Source organism: Eublepharis macularius, chromosome 2 (assembly GCF_028583425.1).
Source record: "Eublepharis macularius isolate TG4126 chromosome 2, MPM_Emac_v1.0, whole genome shotgun sequence".
Classification (NCBI taxonomy): Eukaryota; Metazoa; Chordata; class Lepidosauria; order Squamata; family Eublepharidae; genus Eublepharis; species Eublepharis macularius.
The window spans coordinates 64,728,013-64,747,854 of NC_072791.1; the positions used below are offsets into that span (position 1 = coordinate 64,728,013).

A 19,842-nucleotide genomic window follows, 5' to 3' on the forward strand; every position below is an offset into this window, starting at 1 on the left:
TGCCATTATATAAGAAGAGTGTGAGGATGGCTCACTTGTAAAAATTTAAACAATAAAATAGCTACAATATAAAAATTAACAAGTTAAAGCACTGAACTCTTAATTTCTGTGTTACCCCTCTCAATTGTTTCATGTAGCCAATGAATAGCACGGGAGATGAGATGAAACCCTGCAGAACCCATAGGCCAATGGCCAGAGTCAACCAGCACCACCTCTGGGAAATTATCTTCCAGGAAAGACCAAGGCAACTACAAAATAATATTCTCTAGTCCTTTCCCAGCTTGATTATCCCAAAGGATACCATGGTCAATGGAAAAACTTGGGTTTGAGTTGCCACTCACTCAAGCACTCTGGCCCAAAGGTCAAATATGGCACATGCCATTAATAGTTCAGGACTGAGGGGTCCAAAGCTATTTAATAAGGAGTGTTAGTAGGTTTATTTCAAAGCTTTTTGTTGTGGACTTCTCCTTGAACAAGACATTAATGATCCGTACCACCAACTATGTCAATCCTTCTTTACTAGATTTAATTTTTTTAAAAAAAAATTAGAATTTTATTTGAAAAGAAAAATACAAATAGCAATAGCAAGTGCATAAAAACTTGTACAAAATAATAAATTTGAATTCAACAGAAAAGTATATTCTGAATATGTGGCAACACAACTAACTTATGGAATGTTTCTCCTCTCCCTCTCCTTAATTACTTATACCTACAATTTCATATCAATAATCTTTAATCAGTCATCTATTTCATATTTTATACTCAACATTTTTAACGTCTCCGTATTATAATTAGTCTATTTCTATATCAACTACTCTTAATTTTTCTTAACTTTGAGCTACGAAATCAAAGAAATCTTTCCATTTTTTCTGGAATTCCGATATTGGCCTGTTATGTACATAAGCAGTTAATTTAGCCATCGATGCATATTCGAACACTTTGTCAATCCACTCAGACATATCTGGGCAAGATTCTGTCTCCCATTTTGCAGCATATAGTACTCTCACAGCTGTCACCATATACGTGAAAGTTCGCCATGTTCTTTTGTAATATTGCTCGGTAGAATATTTAATAGCATATTTTTGAGATTTAACTCAAACCAAAGCTTGAAAATCTTCTGCGTCTCTTCATGTATTATCAATATCTTTGTGCCTTCTTGCATGTCCACCACATATGATAAAATGTTGTATCCATGCATTGGCATTTCCAACACTGTCCACTGCAATCCTTATTGATTCTTGCAATTCTTTAGGTGTGATATACCATTTGAAGAACATTTTATACCAATTCTCTCTTAACAGCTGATAATCTGTACATTTGATTTCTTTAGTCCATAAGACTTTCCCATTGATTCATGGAAATGGTTTTTCCAAAAAATTTCATCCATTTTAACATACAGTTTTTAATTTGTTCCATTTCTGTATGAAAATTAAGATATTTTCAGTATAATCTTAAGCAGTGCAATCCTAAACAAAGTTACTCAGGAGTAACTGGAGTCACTCTGTTTAACAATGTACTGTTTTACTTTTAAATTTCACAAATATTTAAAAATACTACGTTATATACTAAGTTATAAAAGATTTATTTTATGCTGTTATGTTATGTTATGCACTAAAATAAGATAAGGTTTGATAAGAAACTAATTATTGCACCTATTTCAATTTTCTTTGTGAGATTTAAGTAGTTCAGCGGGGCAAGGATTGAGAACAGAGGGGTAAATTCACTTCTCCAAAGATCTTGTTCACATTCTCAGGCTACATGTAATGAAAAGCTTCCACATAAATTTAACAAATGGAAGCCACAGTAACATCCATCTTTTGAAAATGTAATTAACATACTGTTCAAGTCAGACTGAATACAATCAATTTGATCCAAAAAGTTCTTTGCAAATTGGTCACCACCATGAATAGCCAAGGGATACACCAGCACTCCCTGGTGACTAGCACAAAATACAAAAGAGCTGCCAGTCACGGAGGCCGTTGTGATACCTCTCAACACACTGCCATGGAGTAAGCTCTAAATTGGTATCTTGCCAGCTTTGCCAACTCTTTTCACCCACCATCACTCTAGTTGTGTCATCCTTGTTGCTTCATGGCTCTCCATTCCACAGTTAACCAAAAAGTGAGCGTGTTCTTACAGGTAGATGAAGGACAATGGGAGCAATCATGCCCACTGCTCAGACCCTTTCCTCATACTAAGGCCAGCCACAATTGACAGGTTAGACAACCATATCAGGTGGAAACTCCCCAGAACAGTCAAGGAACTAACTGTATCTGTCATTCTGCAGGGACAATTGTTTTAATATCCCCTTTCCCTACCTGCAGCAGTAGAAGTCTTCGGGGCTCCAATCCTCAATACAATTACTAGGGAGTAAATTCCATTTAACTCAGTGAAAGTTACTTCTGAATAATCATTCATAGCTGTCGTCAGAATTTTGTTAGTGGGTCGGAACCAGGCCTTTTTGGCCTATGTTAGAAATAGAGAACCAGCTATAGTTTGGGAAAAAGAAATCTTCCAAAAGCTCTGTCCCTGCAGAATAAAGTTGCCTTTCCTAGGAAGATCTCACCCTCTGTGACAGGGAATAGATGAGGCCATAAAAGTTGTTAATTGTTTGGGACCTTTTTAAGTCCTCTGGCCTTTTTCATATAAATCACCAAAAGAGCAAAGGTAAACAGCAAACAGCTTATCTCCGGGGAGAACAGGATATCCTATGACTAGTGGTGTGTGAACATTCCTTTGCAAATTACAAATGCATATCAAAGATGCAGTCTATCACAGAGGTAAGGGATGTGTAGACTTGTGTTTACATGAAAGACCCTCAGCAGAACTGTCTTTCAAGAACAAAGACAATGTAATTGATTAGGATGTTAACAAGACTTTGATACCTCCCTATAAAAGAGGGACGAACCAGATACTCAGGACCCTTCACTTGCCAATGCGCAAAGGCTAGTGCTAGCCTTTGCGGCTGTGCAATGGGGGGGGGCAGAGCTCTGGAATGGGGGGAGGGTAAGGGTTTTTTTTGTAGTTATCTTATAATATTGTTGTATCTTGCATGCTAACTTGTATTCTGTATCTATCTCTATAATGCTCTAGTGGTCAGTGAGCTGGGCCCATATCTGGTGCCTTGCCTAACTTTTTTTTGTTTTGTTTTGCCTGTATGAATAAAAACTTCCAGTTTTGCTTAAAGACCTTCCTGCTGCTGGCATATTATTCTTAGCAGAGACATCAGTTTAGTACTAGGGAAAGATCAAGTGAGGTTGCACTCTTTACATGCCTATGGTAAGAGGCAAACCCAAGCAGCAAACCAACAGCAACTAGGGGACTGATCCCTAGTTGCAGAGCAACAATTTCTACAACAATAGCATTGCCCTGAAACAGTCAACCTTATCAGACAGTGATTTATCCATGACAACAGGATAACTGTAAACTCCTCCAACACCAGATTGCTTCTGCCCATAGCAGAACACTGGCGCAAGCACATGTCCTGACAGCTGTGCCACTGGAGTGTCCTTTCTGGTGACAGGGTTTGCACAGGGAATTCTGGGGGATCCAGATCAGAATAAATGAGATCCAAATAAGACAGTTGTGTTTTAATTCTCTTTTTTCTTTTTTTCTTTTTCAATTCACTGACCACACTGCTTTAAATCTGAGCTCACATTATGTCTTTTCTGTAAAGCCCGATGGAAGCAGGATTGGCCTTAGCCACTGCTTTCTGAAGCTGCTTCTCTCTTTATTTGAAAGGTGTGGGCACAGGGCTCTTGTGGGTCACAACTCACTCCAAAGACATGGAAAAGTGACATGATGGGAGTTTTAATGAAGGTTTAGTCTTCATTAGCTGCTTTCATGTTCTCTTTTAGTTTTTAATGCTAGGGGATATTTATGCAGTTTAACAAGTTTCACTGAACAAGCAGCATAGAATTTTTCTAAATAAATAAATGTCCAAATGACTTCTGGAATGGTTGCTTCTAAACTTTCATCACACATTAGTCTTCTCTGGAGATTCTATCATTGTTCTCCCTCCCCACATATACCTTGAAACATGTGAAGTTTGAAAGAAACTTCTCCCAAAAGAAATTAGAAGTATGTTTTCAGCATCTGATAGACTGAACCAAGGCAAGGAAGTGTCAAGATTTTCATCCCTTCACAACTGACAGAAAAACGGCCTTACTGACCTTTCTTACTATGGACACAATCCAAAGCTACTTCCCCATCCTTAGTATCTTCAAACCTGCAAGAGAGAAGGAATCATTTCAGGTATGAAACAACTGAAAAAAATCTGTCCATATTTATGTTATCTATTTACATCATTTGTACCCTGCCTTTCTCCCCAATGGGGACCCAAGGCAGCTTACATCATTCCCTTCCCCTCCATTTATCCTCACAACCACCCTGTGAGGCAGGTTGAGTATGCATAACTGGCCCAAGGTCACTCAGTGAGCTTCCACAGCAGAGAAGAGATTTGAACCTGTGTTGCCCAGATCCTAGCCTGATACTCTAACCACTATACCACACTGGCTCTTATGGGCCAACAAATACAGCAATGACATTTACAATATAGGAAGTGAGCTGAGCTGTGGGGGAAATGCTTCATGCAACAAAGTATGTACAGGTAAGGGGCAAGGTTTAGGCCATCTCATCTCGCCTGCCAACCTCATTTCCAGTAAAATGAATGGATGAATATATGAATAAATACACATTCATATTCCTGTTGCATCTAGGTTTGTCCTAAAATATTCATTGTACATGATTTAAGAATATCGCTTCATATGGCTATCAACAGGCTGCCCTGTAAAAACTTCCTACTAATTGCACACAGCCCTGACCCAGATGGCCCAGACTAGCCCAATCTCATTAGATCTTGGAAGCTAAGCAGGGTAGGCCCTGATTAATAATCAGATTGGAGAGCTCCAAAGATGATCAGAGTTCTATGCAGAGCCAAGCTATGACAAATCCCCTATGAATGTCTCTTGCCTTGTAAACCTACAAGGTCGCCATAAGTCACCTGCAAATTGATGGCACTTCCCACCACAACTGTATGCAGTGAACAGAAATCCTACTCTCCTGTACCTTTACTGTCTTGTCTTCCTCCTCACAAAACCTTGCAGCCATCTTATTTTTAGTATGCTTAGAGTTGCTATGAAAACATGCTGTAAAAACACGAAAAGCCATGCTGAATCCAACCAAGGGTCCATCTGGCCCAACATCCTCTTTCCAGTAACAGCCACCAGATGTTTCTGGGAAGCCCTTAATGCTTCTGGGCACGAAGGCAACATGGCTGCCTTTTCAAATGTTCCCAGCATGTGGCTCTCAGAAAAGTGCTGTCTCTGAATAGTCAAGTTCCATTAACCTATTACTGATAATCATCCTGACTTTATATAATCTATTTTAAAATCCATAAAGGAAAGAACTATCATCACGTTTTGTAGGCTTGAATTTCATAAGTTAATTTTGTGTTGTGAAAAAGCTGGCCCCAAACCCACTTTCATTGGATGACCCCAAAATCTAGTAATGTGATTCTAGGCAAGGTGCCTCATTATGCTGAGTGTTTCTAATTCGGTTATCTGACACAGAATAATCCATTTGGAATATCTGCAAGGCATTCACTAATAGAACAGGGCCATCAACTAGACTGGATCTTGGCACACGTGCAGGGAGGGAGATGGGAAAGAGAGCATTGGCCCCACCCACTCCCTCTGCATAGCCACCTGGGCATCTGCAGGAGTGACTGTATGGAGTAAGGGGCCATGGGAACTCCCCTCCCCATGATCAGCTACATTCCAAAACCAGCTCCTTCTCTCCCTCCCTTTAGTGAATGTGTGGAGCTGTCATGGGTACCAGGCTTCAGTGTCTACATTTCTAAGGGGGTCTTCTTCACTGAACATCTTGAGAGTCTCTTATCAGCTGTATACAACCTGGCATTATAAAAAATCCACTGTGGGTCATTGAATTTGAGTCACCTATTGATGCAGAGACTCTGATGTACTATTTTCCTTCTCTAGCAATTGTAAATCACATAAAACTCGCATGAACACAACCCCAAGAGTGTACATAGACATATTGCTTCCCATCAACATTCTACCTCCCACTAGAATATTGTTCCCACTGTTGACCTCTTTGCAGGCTTCATCATTCAGGGTGTATTAACTTAGAGATGACTTACAGACGCTCTGATTTTTCTATGTCCCAAGCCCGTCGCCATTCTCCCCTTGCATTCTTGTGACGTGCCAGTCGCTCAAGGTCAATCTGATCCCGTTCTTTCTTCCACCGCATATATTCTGATCGCTCTTTTCCAGACAGGATACAGCTCTTGTCTCCTGGACTCTTCTGGGGAGATTTCCCTCTCTCCTATATGAACAAGAGGGTAACAAATTAATGCGGTAGCACTCCTTGGACACTCAGCATTTGAAGGGGACAACTGCAGCACTGCAGCAACTCTTCTGCTGGACTGTAGGCTACTATTCTGGTTTGCCTGCTCTTTACGGACTATCACCATTTCTTATGTTACAGCCACCCTATCTCATAGGAAGCTGCTTGAATGACTTCTGAATTAAAATCTCTAAACATGCAGCTGTACTAGATGCACAAGGTGAAATGAGAATGGTAGCGCTGCTAGGTTACAAGTAGACATTCCTACACTTGCTCATGTTCCATGCCACCTAGATCAAGGCCCCCAATCTCATTGATCCTGGAATTCTGAGAACAGATCTTGGAATTCTGAGAACAATGAGCACTGCCACAAAATGACTGCCATGGGGCTGGGACCACTCACAAAATATTTGGAGGTTGTAGTAAGACATGCAACCTGCTATGATGGAGGCAGCTGTTTCTTAATGAGAGCTTCTTGATGACACAAAGATGAAAACCTCCTGGGTTCTTCTGAAGCACCTCCTGCTCCAGTGAGGTACATAAAAGCCAGTACTTGCTGCTTGCTCAGGGAAACAGATGCTTTGTTGTCCTGCAGTAGAGACCACCCTGTGGCCTACGTGAGGGAGTTAGGGTCCTGGCATTTTGCAAGCTGTGTAAAACAGAACTGTTCAGGAGGGCATTTTTGTAAAGATTGGCCCAGGGAAATACACTGATGTTATACCATGTTCAAACTATACATTTCATGTTTAATGCTTAATGTTCAGATGACAGCTCTGTTTCAATTTTCTACAGTTGTTAGTCCTATTACATTGCTTATTAGATGCATCATCCTATTGATTGCATTGATTCACATTGTGTAATATGCTTTGAATCCCAGTGAGAAAGGTGGACTATAAATAACATAAATAACATGAATGAATGAAAATGAAACAAATAGGCATCAGAAAAACCATTGATTGGGGAATCACTGACCTAGACGTTTGGCAGTCTAGAAGCAACATTCAGTTCCAGGCCCAGTTCACTGAGACTGGTCTTGCATAGTGGCTTTTGGCTGCAGCCATAGGACATGCAGGGTGGCCATAAGTGTGGCTACAGAACAATTACTTTGAGTGTGGTCTTGTGGACCACAGCATGCACTGGATACTTCTCCTTAGCTATCTTTTTCTTTCCATTTTTGTGTCTTATTTTTCTTAAAATGTAAGCCAATATTCAGCAGGGACCTGCTTATTTTAAAGCATTGTGCTGCACCTAGTCCACCATTATGTGCTTAACAAATGGACAGTAATAACATAATGAAAGAGCATCTCTGCACTAGTCCATCTCCTTCTGCTAAGCATACTCCGTCGAGGGAGTAATGAACTTAGAATTGCACAACCTTTCTCTTAGTGGTTTATAGAGATGGGTTGGTAATACATTGCGGAATTTTAATTTAGTGTTCAGACTCACTCTCTTATCTCCTCTTTATATTTTCCCTACTGGCAATAAAGATCCTTTGCTTTAGAAAACTGAGGGTCTTGTTGTTTTGTAATGGTACAATACTTATATGGTTGATCCTCAGAAGCTCGAGCCTGTTTTGGGATTCAGGGCCAATATTTTGGGAAGTCAAAAGTCCAGGGTACTAAGTTAAGACAAGAAAACTGATCTCCTCTAGCCTGAGGCCAAGTTCACAAATGGAGGAGAATTATGTAGTGGTAAAAAATCATTTTATCATTTCAGACTGGTGGGAGGGGGTGTCACATGCTTAACAAACCTTTGTGCAATTCAAATATTTGCAAATCAGAGAGTAAATGGCAGCTTTCCACTTGCTGGAATTATTACTCTAGAGGAATTTGGAAAAATTGAATCCCTCTCCTACGGACTGAAGTGGCACAGTCCATTCTATCATTTCTGCACTTTACATCCCAAAAGTAGTATCAGATCTAGCAGGTACTTAGTGCTGAATTAATAAACCATTGAAAGCACATTCCCTTAAGGAGCTGAATGCAAATGGCTAAGTGTTCATTTGGCTTTTCCAGCTGTACAAATGGTTTGTGCAGCTAATCATTCAAGAGACTTGTTAAGTATTACTCTTTAAATCAGTTTTAACATTGAACCGTATTGAAAGTGCTTCACACACATTATCTCAGTAGCCCTTACAAGAGTCCTGCAAGATGGGGCAATACTATTCTCCCTATATTGCAAATGGGAGGCTGTCCTGTTCCAGCATCCTGGCAGCCCAGATTCTCCAGCCTGGAAACAAACCGTATTTTATTGAATGGCGCTTAGTCCCAGGAAAGTGTTCTTAGGACAGCAGCCTTATCAACAAGGAAGATCAACAAAGGACTACATCAAAGGCAGGACAGCCGAGGAAGTGGAAAAGAAGCGAAGCATCACAGCAATGAGCAGGTGCAAGTCAGGATTGCTGAAGCAGCCAAGGAGGTACCCAGGCAAGGCCAAGGGCACACAGTGAGAAGGTTCACTAAAGAGATGTCCCAGCAACTACGAGAGGGCTCTGTAGGTGATCCTACAGCAGCATCCCTTCCTCAGGCATTTGTGGAACTGATCCTGGTCCTCGTTGCCAGGAATTTCACCCCATGAGCAGAATTATGAGAAGGGGGGGGGGCTATATTTTGCCAGGCAAGTGTTCTGCCTTTCTGTACGGGCTTCAGGTCAGGCTGACTGGCTCCTCTGTGCTTGAGATCTAGGGAGTAATTGCCAAGGGTTCCAAGGTGGGGGAGCCCCAGCAGGTACCAATGGGATCCAAAAGGATCCAGAATCCTCCTCAGGGGGGTGCTGACTTCTCCTGTCTCCCCTCAGGGTACTGGGACCTGGAGAGCATGAGCCCTTTCAGTAAGGCTCTGGGAAGCCGCTCCACTAAGGCCACCCAATGAAGTTCAGGCTCAGAGGAGACAGAGTTGAACCAGGAACTTCCTTGTTCACAGCTCAGGGCCTTAACTATTATATTACAGTGGCTTTTAATATATAGCAATCTGTGTATAAATGTGTGTGCCTGTGTAACTGATCCTCCTACAAGAGCAGGCCAGCTCAGAGCACACTGCAGAACAATCATAAAGTGCACGTCAAAGAACGTTCTTTGAGTAGGGAAGCATTTGCTTGCACTGCCGGGCGCCCGCCTGATTTATTGTCCCATCCTCTGTTGTAACAGCTGGTCTTGCTTGAATATTTAAGATTTTAACAAAAAGGGCTGCTCAGAAAAAGGCTGTATTTGAAAGCAATGCTATCAACACAGCAAGAGTTTAGCATAATCCACCAGAGGTAAGAGCAAACCAGCAGTTCCCCAGTATCAAGTTAGACCGCTTAGAGCAGAGTTGAATATACAGCAAGTCCTATGACGTTTTTTGTCTGTGGGTAATTCACTATTTCATATTTCTCCCCTTCAAAGATGGCCACCCCCACCCTTTTCCCAAACAGAATTAATCTCCTTGGCATTTTGCTGCAGATCAAAATAGACTGAAGGAAAATTAGAGACTGAGAAACCTGTTGCCAAGGAGACACACCTGTGTGGGTGGGCAAAGGAGGGAAGGAACAACAAACTCTTTTGTACCAAAGGGAACTGAGGGGCCTGACAGGTCCATCCACATGTAGGCGGAGCAAGCAAGAGTTAGTTCTTCGATTGTGAGGGTCCGGAAAAGCCCTGTTGTGCTGTGGAGGCCTTGGTTCTTCTCACCTTAAAGACATGCTGGTTCCTTCCAGCAGATTTGTTCCTGCCCTCTTTCTAACTGCTTTCCCTACCTAAACTTGCCTGACCTGTTAGGCATAAGAGTTCAATGCTAAAGAAGGCAGGGCAAGAAATAACACAGAAATTCATATCAGAAAAGCTCTGAGGGAAATGGAATATTATGTGTATGAATATATGAATAATGGGGTGAAGTGCCAGGTGCCTGAAACTTACTATTAAATTTAAAAGAATAGGAAATGAATATTCCCCATTTCCTAGTTTATTACAAAGCATCCCAACTGTGGTCATTTCTTACCATTTTTTGAACTCAAGGGAGATACCCTGACCAAAAGAAAAGAATCCTCTGTTCACTTTCATAGCTTAAAAAGAGAGACAGAACCCACCACCTCCCATGCTGAGAATAATCATGCAATGTTATCTTTATTAAATACATGAAATAAGGTTTAGAAGAAAATTAGTTCTGATACACCTCCAATTATATCACTCATCAGCAATAGTATTCCTAAACAAGAAGAGCTTGCTATTGTTTTAATGCTAACACAAGTTTTGGAAAACAGTTACCAACCAGTTATTCTGGAAGGCCAAGATACAGAACTCATCCCCTATGTTGAGAATAATCATGAAATATCATTATTAAATACATTATACATTTTGGAAAACAATGAGCTTATGTGGCAATACTGAAAAAGAAAACTGTTCATTTTAACTATGTCGTTCGGAAAACAAAAGTTGCTGCTGAACAGAAGGTCATTGCCAGCCTACATGAAATTCAGGAAACCCAGGACCAGATCTTCTGTTGGTTCTATTTTTGCCTAAAAATAAGAGCTTAAGAACATAAGAGCCCTGCTGGATCAGACCAGAGGCCATCTAGTCCAGCATCCTGTCTCAGGCAGTAGCCAACCAGTTACTATGGAGCGCCAAGCACACAGCATAGAGGCTTCCCCTGATGTTGCCTCCTAGCACTGGTATTCTGAGGTTTACTGCTTCTAAATGCTGAGGTTCCCTTTAGTCACCATGGTTTGTAATAACTGATGGACCTATCCTCAATGAATCGGTCCAATCATCAATCCTCTTTCAAAGCAGTCTATGCCTGTGGCCATCACTATATCATCTGGAAGTGAATTCTATATCGAGTAAAAAAAAATAGGAATCTATACCTGAAAAACAATTTAATATTTTTTTCAGGTGCACATTCCTATTCTTTACTCAAGCCCAATGAAGGCTGTTTTCACATGTGCCCCGGGAAATCGTGCAATCTCACAGCATGAAGCGTCTTTCTAGTACGATCTCCCTGCACGATTCCCTTTAATGACCCGATGACATTTTAAAAAGCACCATTAAACAGGATTGTGTCAGGAAATCATGCTAGGAAGATGCTTTTATGCCATGAGTTTTGCGAGATCTTCCGGGCGCGTGTCCATGTGAAAACGGCCAGAACCAATGTCAAATCAGAGAATCCAAGCCCAACCGAAGCAAGGGATACAGCTGCAAGCTCAACAGAACCAATGTTGAACTGGAGAACCAGAGACTCCCAGAACCATGGGCCAATGTGACAAGCCCAACTGAACCAATATCACAGTAGAAAATTCAACCAACCTGGAAAGTCAATGCCAAGAGCTGGCAAGAAGACATTGACACAGACACACTGTAAAAACAGCCCTGGGAGTCTTAAAATACTGGCCTCAAATATTTCTGTATATTCCTGAATATTTCCAGAATTTTTCACAATGCGTTTACCAATATTCTTTTTATTTTTTATTAATTTTTCATGAACAATTGATAAAAAAGAATAAAGAGAAATGGAATAAAGAAAAAATACATCACTAGAAGAGAAAAAGAACAAAAGATCAAAAAGAAATAGGGAACAAGTACCAATTTGAGCGCAGGACTCTAATCTGGAGAACCAGGTTTGATTCCTAATCCTTACTCCTCCACTTGAAGCCAGCTGGGTGACATTGGGTCAGCCACAGCTTCTAGCTCTCTCAGCCCCACCCACCTCACAGGGTGTTTTGTTGTGGGGATAATAATAATATACTTTGTAAACTGCTCTGAGTGGGCATTAAGTTGTCCTGAAGGGCAGTATTTCTCTCTGTTTCCCAAAAAAAGACTATAAAGAGTTTCCAGGTAACAATGTATTTATCTAAAGACCTTTCCCTAATCAAAGACATAAGTTTAGCCATTTCAGCATATTCCATCATCTTCTCCAGCCGTTCCTCTATGGTAAGTAATATTGTAGTTTTCCATTTTTGACCGTATAATAGTCTCGCTGCTGCTGTCATATACAAAAAGCGTGTACCATGAGTAGCTTCTGTTTTTCCATTAATCCTAGCAGGAATGCCTCCTGTTTCATTTGTATATTAATCTTTAAAATCTTCTGGATAATTGAGTGTATTTGTATCCTTTTTTTTTATAGTTTTGTTGCATGGCCACCATAAATGCTAAAATGTCCCCTCTTGCTGTTCACATTTCCAACATTTATTCAAAAAATTCTTACATATTTTTACTAACTTTTAGTGATATGTACCATCTACACATCATTTTATAAAGATTTTCTTTCAACCATAAACATAATGAAAATTTAAGGCCCTTCAACCACATATTCTCCCATTGTTCATGTTGTATATTATATCCAAATTTCTTTACCTATTTTATCATACATTTTTCACCTGCTCTTCTTCTGTTTCCAGTCTCAACAAAAGTTTATACATTTTAGCACTAAACATTTACCAATATCCTGAAAAATTCTGAACACCATCCAGACACCCAAATATATTTGAAAAACACCAATAAGGTATTTCTGGGTATATATTCTCTTTGGAAATATCTGAACACAAATCCTTAGTAAAGAAGTATTCCTTTTGTCTTGAATCTACAGCCCATCAACTTCATTGGAGTTCTAGTATTTTGTCCATTTATTCCTTTCCTCTGCTTCTGGTCATTTAACCACTTTTAATCTGTAAGAGGACCCGTCCTCTTATCTCATGACTGCTAACTTTATTCAGGAGTCTTTGGTAAGGTACCTTGTCAAAAGCCTTTTGAAAGTCCAAGTGCATAACTTCTTCTGGGTCACTCAGGGCCCGATGGTAAACAGCAATACTGAGAGATGGCAGGGCTTGTAATAAAACAGTTTTTGGCCATGCCATGGTCCTAATCTAACAGTACAATTCTAAACAGCTATACTCTTCTAAGCCCATTGACTTTCATGGACTTAGAAGGGTTTAACTCTGCTTAGGATGATATTGCAAATCAAGCACATACACACTGTAAGCTGTATGAGCCCCAACGTACATACTCTGTACTTTGGGGCTCATGTCTCTGTAGTCTTCTTTTTGTTGGACTAATGGCAGCTTCATTTAGAGCAGAACCACAAGTGACAAAAGGCACAGATTGGACACTTGTCTGCTTCCCTCAAGTTTTGATGGGAAATGTAGGCATCCTGGTCTCGCAGCTTCGCTCTCCGACTGCTGTCCAATGGACTTTTCAACTGTCACTTGTCCAACATTCCACCAAGCTGCCTACATTTCCCATCAAAACTTGAGGGAAGCAGACAAGTGTCCAATCTGTGCCTTTTGTCACTTGTGGTTCTGCTCTTAGATAAGGAAGGCAGGGGAGAGTTAAACCCCACTTTCTCCTAGTGGTGCTCTTTTAATCAGAATTAGAACTCCCAGTGCTTCCAAGTGAAACTAGATTTGTTAGGAAAAGTGATCAAAGCTTTTCCACATCTTGCATAGTTTGGCTCTTAAACTAAGAAAAAGATGTAAACTGTAATGTTACTGGGCATATGTGAGAGGAGATACTTACATAAAAAATCAAATATATATCAACCAGTTTAAGGGAAGGAAATCACTTTAAAGTGATGGACAAATAGCACAAGTTACACATATACTGTCTAATCCTCCCTGAGTTTCAGTAAGAAAGGCAGACTATAAATAACAAATTGCAAAAACAATAAATAAAAAGTCATTTGTTCACCTGAATACGAGACAGAATGTATATTTAGTACAACCGGACAAATGTTGGAACCAGGGCTATGCTGATTATTTTCAGTGGGTTTGCCTAAAATGTTTTCTTTTTTTTGGAAAGAAACAATAATTAAGGAAATAAAGAGGCAAGACCTCCCATGGAATCCTTTGATGATCCTATTGAGTTATATTACGGCACATACTTGGTGCATAATGTGTTAATTACACCAATGACTGTTTCCAAGTGAAAATGGGAGCTCTACCAATTGAACAGTGAAATCCATTCTAGGTGGTAAGCTATAATCATTTGGAGGGATGTGAAGAAGTGAATCCGCGACATGCTGTTACAAATACCTGAAATACATTTGTCTCCTTTTAGAGTAGAAAATAAGGTCAAAATATTTCAGGGCATTTCACTTACAGACATATTGAATGATCCTGTTTTGTTTGTGAGAATAAGGAAATTGTGTCTTGTATATTGTTTTTTGCTGACTTTGATGTGTGACATCAGATTTCATGCTGTTTAATGGTACCTAATGAAACCAGTATTGTTAAAGAGAAAGAAAATGTATTTTTAAAAATATTTATTTCACTGCAACCCACCCTTCCTCCAAGTTGCCTAGGGAGAGCTAGGTTAAGAATTATTGACTGGCCCAAGGTCATCCAACAAGCTTCACAGCTGGGTAGGGACTTGTACCCGGGTGTCCTTCATCCACTGACACTGGTCCGTTATACTATTGTGTTACGTATCATAAGTATGTGTGACATTGGCACATCTTTCCTTGGCTGTTGAAACTTTGCCAGTGTGATTTGATTCCAACTTCCATGTTCCAGCAGTGTTACCAGAGACTACAATACTTGAATCAAAGACATAAATAAGGACTTAGGCCATTGCCTGAAAATACACTTTGCTCCTTATGGACAGCCAACCAAAAACTGGGCAAGAAATGACTGTTTATTATTATACTTATTCAAAAGATGAGTATGCACTACCATGGTCAAGGGACCATTGCTATCCATCCACGCTGAAAGGAGATACTTGGTTCAGAAAGGCATTAACAATGCAATCCTAAGCAGTTACTTCAGTCTAAGTCCATTGATTTCAGTTGGCTTAGACTGGAGTAACTCTGCTTAGGATTGCACTGTAAGAGTGGCAGAGTGCTAAGGGTTCATCTAGGAAGCACTGTAAATGAGTAGTGGATGTTTCTAATCCCTACTGTTATGATTTGAGATGTTATAGCCTGAACCAGTCCCTAGACAATCCATATGATTGGTAAGGACCAGTGGAAGCAGGGAGATTTATGTTGGTAGTTTCTCACAGTAAGCATAAGAGTTTCTGCAATTTTTCCAGTCCCTTGGATCTAGAATGGGGATAAATAGAGAATATGTGGCTCATTGGCAATAAGCTATTTGTAGAACATGGTCTATTAAAAAGTTTCAATTTAAAACGTGGACTAGCTTATGTACAAGCCACCTATATCACATGTTCAGGAGGGCATTTTTCTAAAGGGAACAGAATTGTTTTTATTACCTGTGAAATTCTAGGCAGTCTTCATTGCATTGTTCATTCTCTATATATTACTTGTTTGTTGCATTATTTACAAGGTCTTTGACCTACTTTATTTTATGTATTATAAATATATTCCCTAAATTCCAGGGTTTTTCCTGCCTTTTTTGCTGTGTGCTCTATACGTTTTCCATTGTGTTGTTTTTAACTTTGTGATCTAACTTGAGTCTCAGTGAGAAAGATGGACTATAGATGAATGAATAAATAAATAAAATCTTCTGGCTGGTATGAGATGTGAGACCTGGGATGTTCCCCCTCCCCTTCAGTGTCTGCTGGGGTTTTGCTAGCTAGTGAACACAGATAATTATCCGAGCTAGACAGGTATCTATGCACATGGACCCAAATGAATACACCCCTTACTGAGTTCTTGTTGTCTACACTGTACAGAGCTGGGCTTCTTTTGCAAATGTTTTTGGCAGGGTTGACAAGAGTCCCTTCTCCAGCCATTGCTTTGAAAAGGGTTGGCTACTCAGGAAACGTTGCCCTCCCATTGAGTTGGCATCATTCTCCCACAGAAACATCAGCATCCAGTCAGTTTTGACTGAGTATGCAGCATCATGACACTGGCGCTTTAGACCAATTATGCATCGAGGAGGTGTTTCTGATCTGAGCAAGGGCAGGGAAATGTTTCCAACCTCAGGCTCGGCTCAGCTTGGCCACAGCTGTGCTGTTGGGGCCATAAGGGAGAAAGATCAGGCAGCCTCTTGCTGCTCACTGGGGCTGCAGCTGGGACTAACACTAAGGAGCTCATCTGTGTTCTCCTAATGAATCACATTGCCAAGGAAGGGAAGCTTATTCAATTTGTACTCTGTTAATTAAATCAAAAAGAGTCCAGTAGCACCTTTAAGATTAACCAATTTTATTTTAGCATAAGCTTTCGATTCTCTTAAAGCTTAGTCTTAAAGGTGCTACTGGACTCTTTTTGATTTTGCTACCACAGACTAACACAGCTAACTTCTCTGCATCTGTTAATTAAGAGGGCTTGCCTGCTCAAGGGAGCCAGGCCTTCCTTTGGGGTCTATGCCGAGCAGCTTGCCAGCCAGGGTCATTGCAAAACTGCCACCTTGCCCTCTGAGCATGACATGTTTTATAATTCATGGAGCACCGGCACTTAGCGGCCTCTAGATCCATGGCCTCCTGTCCATGAGTTCACTAGACCTGAGAAAATGGATCGCCTGCAACTGATCTTAGTCATATGGCTTTACGGAGCAGTGAGAAATAATTCAGATTTGAGGCCACGAGGGCCGCAAAAGCCTGCACAGAACAGATACCACATGGATTTTTGTTTTACTGCCCTTCAGAGACTAATAAATCTCAAACCTTTTAAACTTCAAGCAAAGTGTTGTGGCCTTTGTACTCCAAAAAAAAAGCAGATGATGAGCCCTCTGGCAGCTGGGCAGCAGCATCGTCAGGTTAAAGAACAGGCCTTGGCAGGAAACTTCTTCCTCCTGTTCCTCGGCAATGTGACAAGGTAATATCCAGGGAAGGATGCTGAGGGTCACGCTGTGCTTATGGCACCCTCTGGTGGCTTATGTGCTGAACCACACTGTGGCCTTCCTGTAAAACATGCTTCGCCATGCACCAGACTGAGGACTGCTCAGTCACTTGGAGGCCCCTGCCTTTTCTCTCTTCAGACTCTTGCAACTCCCTCTTTACAGTGAAAAGGTCATGTGACTCACTCCCAAAAGCCACCTCAGTGTGGAGTGATTGGAGAAATGCTAAATTGCTTACTGTTTATGATGAAGAGTGCTGTCACAAACTGAGCTGTTCTTCACATCTACAGGACTTACCATCACTCCCTTAATAATAATAATAATAATAATAATAATAATAATAATAATAATAATAATAATAATAATAATATACCACCCTTCAGGATGACTTAACACTCAGAGTAGTTTACAAAGTATGCCATTATTATCCCCACAACAAAACACCCTGTGAGATGGGTGGGGCTGAGAGAGCTAGAAGCTGTGACTGACCCAAGATTACCCAGCTGGCTTCAAGTGGAGGAGTGAGGAATCAAACCTGGTTCTCCAGATGAGAGTCCTGCGCTCTTAACCACTACAAAAACTTCCCCTTCAACTCTCTTTGTCACTGGCTGTGGCCAACATATATCCAATAGGGCCACTTCTGGAAGTTCTATGGCAAATCAGAGCATAAACCTTCTCCTTCCAAATGGATACACCACTTACTGCGTTCTAGTTGTCTATGCTGTAGAGAACTGGGCTGCTTTTGCAAATGTTTTTGGCAAGGTTGACAAGAGTCCCTCCTCCAGGAATTGCTTTGAAAAGGGTTGGCTTTTCAGGAAACACTGTCCTCCCATTGAGTTGTCTTACCCACAGTACCATCCACTGCCTGGATGTTACCCACAGTAACATCAGCATTTCAGCCAGTTTTGACTGAAAATGTAGCATCATCATGATATCAACCAGGGTTGTTAGGTCATGGTGGGCAACCATGGCCTGAGGGCGAGGACATGGGGTAGCACACAAGGCCACAGGCACCACAACATCACTTCTAGAGGAAACCTAGAACTGACAGTGAGTAGCTCTAGGAGTTGCCAGAAACCATAGTTTCCAGTGATTACTAAAGCTACCCATCATGACTTCCAGATTTCCCCCCGAAGCGACATAGAGGCATACGGGATGGCAACTGTGGTTGTTTGTTTTTCATTTTTTCTACCACTACTGCTTGGAGCAGCTGTGGGCAAGGCTAGCTGCCGGAAGAAGACCTGTTTTAGCAGGAGTCCTGGTAGCCCTAATACATGAAGAATTTAAGGCTTGTAATGTCACAAGTGTAGTATATGTAAGCATCCCGTCAAACTCCTTAGAGTTTGGCTGAGGAACTCTGACCCATGAGGTGCTTTCATTCTTCTTGAGATAACATCTTATATTGATGTCTTGATGTATGTGACTGATGCCCCTGGCCTCAGACCTGGCCCCTGCCTACTTGCATGTAAGCCCGGTCCATAGGGTCTGTAAAGATCTGCTTAATCCCCTTCCCCAAGTGCTGCACCAGGTGCTCCCCTTTATACATCCCTGCCTTTAACCTGGCCATATGGGTTTGGGTGCCAGTCCCTGCAGGTCTCCTCTGCTCCTTATGTTCCTGTTCTCACTATTGGGAGTATTTGACTGGAAGCTACCACTCCCCCAGGGGATCCTCCTGGCCTCCACTGCTGGCGGTTCTCTCAGTAGCCTGGTCATGTCTCCCAGACTAAATGGGACTGGAGTCTTCCTGCCACTTTACCCACACCTCTCCACGAGGCCCTGGGCCAGGGGTTGCATTGGTGCTCTTGCTGCTTCTCCATTGGTCAGTTCAGCTGCCTGCCCCATTACCTCACCACTCCTGTCCTGGCTCGCGGCCCAAATTAAATTTCTCAGGCAGCCAGAGTAAGACTCTCCCTTCTGATGACATCCTGGCAATTCCTCCGGACCCACCATCTTCACTTCCAGCCAGCGCCTAGACACCACCAAGACCCCACAGGGTCTCTCGGGTAGCCACAATGTACAAAAAGGAGTCTGCTGCCAAATCTGAACTCATGGCTGATAGATCACCACCAGACATAAGAGAAGCCTACCACCTCCTAGAGGAATTGTTTTAAAAAGTTGTCAGTATCCATAAGTCTTCCCTGTGAACAGTCAATTTGTCACCGTTTCCCTGAAGCCAATTCATATTTAAGGCTGCCCTCACCTTTCTGCCAAGAACATTTTCGGAGTGCTTGTCGCTCTCTGACCACCTTCTCTCCACTGTTCTTTTTTCCTGCACCTGAAAAGACACGGGCCGGGATATTCATTCCAGCACAAATCAGCTTCTGTACATATTAACAGAGCTATATTAATCTGCTAATGAAACTCAGGATGGTGTTTTAGGAACAGACAGAGGACACCAGGGAGGCTGTCAGATGAATTTAACCATAATAGAAAAAAGAAAAGTGAAAGGACAGGGAAACAAAGTGGGTAAGAAAATAGCAACATTCTTACCAAATACCCTCTACTCCACCTTGTTGCCAGAAAGGAAAAGCAGATCTGCAGTAAAAGCCCCACCTTTACCATCAAGTAGAGCACTTTCAGCCAAAATCAGCACACAAATGCACCCCAACATTTTACTACTCCTTTAGTTTTATAGGCCTTTTGATCTGTAAAGTGCTTAACAACCCTGGGTACAATTCAGCCAAACATTAAACACTTTAAAATTTCACTGGGGGTGTCTGAAGCATAATCTTAACTCTCCCATTGCAATCAATGGGGTCTGGCTGAATAACTTTG

General features: G+C 41.4%; 1 protein-coding gene across 1 annotated transcript in view; it reads right to left on the bottom strand.

Annotated features, from left to right (window-relative positions):
* CCDC9B (coiled-coil domain containing 9B) overlaps window positions 1–19,842 on the bottom strand; it is a 90,734-nt gene that overhangs the window by 32,553 nt on the left and 38,339 nt on the right. Inside the window, exons 6-8 of the mRNA XM_054969920.1 lie at window positions 19,268–19,342; window positions 6,161–6,345; window positions 4,173–4,228 (exon numbers count right to left, since the gene is read on the bottom strand). Of these exons, the coding sequence (XP_054825895.1) occupies window positions 4,173–4,228; window positions 6,161–6,345; window positions 19,268–19,342 (316 nt within the window). The remainder of the gene's footprint in view (window positions 1–4,172; window positions 4,229–6,160; window positions 6,346–19,267; window positions 19,343–19,842) is intronic.